This window comes from Pseudomyrmex gracilis, unplaced genomic scaffold (genome assembly GCF_002006095.1).
Source record: "Pseudomyrmex gracilis isolate BER0280 unplaced genomic scaffold, ASM200609v1 scaffold_264, whole genome shotgun sequence".
NCBI lineage: Eukaryota > Metazoa > Arthropoda > Insecta > Hymenoptera > Formicidae > Pseudomyrmex > Pseudomyrmex gracilis.
Genome location: NW_018020848.1, coordinates 56,352 through 58,358, shown reverse-complemented (window position 1 = coordinate 58,358; position 2,007 = coordinate 56,352). Strand labels below are relative to the sequence as shown.

At 30.2% G+C, this 2,007-nt stretch overlaps 1 protein-coding gene across 2 annotated transcripts in view; it reads right to left on the bottom strand.

Annotated features, from left to right (window-relative positions):
• Positions 1-459: 459 nt before the first annotated feature.
• Positions 460-2,007, bottom strand: part of LOC109859483 (zinc transporter ZIP13 homolog) — a 13,131-nt gene continuing 11,583 nt past the window's right edge. The window contains exon 5 of one of the 2 annotated variants that reach the window (XM_020437783.1): positions 460-1,799. In XM_020437783.1, coding sequence (XP_020293372.1) covers positions 1,630-1,799 — 170 coding nt within the window. In that variant the 3' untranslated portion in view covers positions 460-1,629. Of the gene's footprint in view, positions 1,800-1,842; positions 1,869-2,007 lie in introns of those variants that run through there. The other variant, XM_020437784.1, reaches the window with a different exon arrangement.

The following is a 2,007-nucleotide window of genomic DNA, read 5'->3' as shown; positions in this document are numbered from 1 at the left end:
CATTCAATCTAGAAAAGACAGATATAACAAATCAGGAGAGGAAGAGAACTAGTCTGAACTCCAGTCACGCCAATTTATCGTATACCTTATTCTGCAAAAAAAAAAAAAAAAAAAACAAAACATCAAAAAATACGTGTTTCATAATGATTGTTATAAATGTGCAAACAGTGAAGTTTTTTCTTTAGCGGAAGTTTTTATTATAAAAAATAGTTTTATCAATGGTATATATATATATATTTTGTATTAATTATTTTTTCAGTAAAAATTTGCATCACAAATGTACCAAATGTTTGTATAAAATATATATTGTAACACAATTCGATTAAAAATATAAAAAAAAAACATAAGTAATTTTACTTATTAAATCTTCCGGTCTGTTCGAACCGTGATTTTTATATCTATGCAAAATTTTATAAAAGTAAAATTTTTGTTATCCAAGAAAATTCATTTTATACGTTATAAACTTAGACTACATCTTTATTTTTCCAATTGTGCATGTATTGAATATTTCTATTTGTATTTTCGTGCGCAATTACTTAATATTTGAAAAAAAAAAAAAAGAAACTTCATCGAGTCATGAATATAACTTTAGGAACTTATAATGTGTGTACATTTATTAGAATGAGTGTTTACTCCATTTACTGTGCGTACACCGCGTAAATGTGTCTTTACGGAAGCTCCTGCGCGGTTTTTGCGTATCTTTGTACATTATCATATTTAAACAAAACGCGAACGCGGTATGTACATTAGCTTTCACATTTCAGAATGATATACATTTATATACCACTACTCTGAATTAGATTTAATTTTTCTTTTTAACTGATCGCAACGTCCTGTCCCAAAGAGAATAATGAATCATTCTGACGTACTCGTGGTGCCACATCTACGACAGAACATGCGCGCGTTTGTGTATAAACTATATGAGGCTCATAACAGACTTTCCGGAATTATTTCACCATCAATAAGGCGTGAATTAGAGAGTAACACCTAATATAAATAGAATAATGTACACGTGTGTGTATATATGTATACATATATCTTATAAAGATACACATATATATATATATATATGTATATATTTTATAAGATATGTATATATCTCTTTTGTTGACTATATATCATTAAAGGAACGCTCTTAGGCGCTGTCATTATTTTTCCCCACCTCAAAGTATAGACTTTCCTCAATCATAGAAATAGTTCATTGTAAAATTCTAAATCTTCGTGAGCAAAATTTACTGCAAAACATTGTAGAAGAGCAGAAAGCGCTAATCTCAAGAACATAATATGTCAGACTTCTAAACTTCGTAAATACTACTCATGATATAGGTTTTTGAATGTTAATTTCCAATACAAAATATATTACAAATTCTAAACTAATCTAAATCCGATTATTATTTTTATACATCGCGTACAAGGATTTGGTCAATTCTCTTTTTTGCTATCGCTTTTCATCGACCAGCAAGTTTCCATCTAGGGATTGAGCATGTTATTACATATAACTATGGCAACTTCGGTAAGACGTACAGACAGATTTGGTGTAAACTTGCATTCAAAGTATTATATATGTATATAGTAACATAATAGAATGTCAGAACTGTTATATGTAATAATGAAATATATTTTTGTGACTTAAACAAACATCATCGCAGCCGTTACAATAATCCCAAAAAACAAAGCACCAAGTTGTTTCAATGACTCTTTTGGATTTATTTCCTTCAATAAATCGGGCAAGATAGTCACCAGGCCAATATGTATAAATCCTCCTGCGGTCAATGGCACTATCCAACTAGTTTCTTTCCCTGAAAATAAAATAAAACCTCTCATGGTGTTACTTCTTGTTAAATTTTGAAAATTGTTTTACATATATACAGGGTGTTTCAGAACTATGGGATCAAACTTCTAGGGGTTATTCAGTGCAACAGTAGAAAACATTTGAGTATAGGGACCCATGTCCGGAAAAGTGTCACTACCGCACTACGGCCCTAAGACGCGTTAAAATTTAGAAAG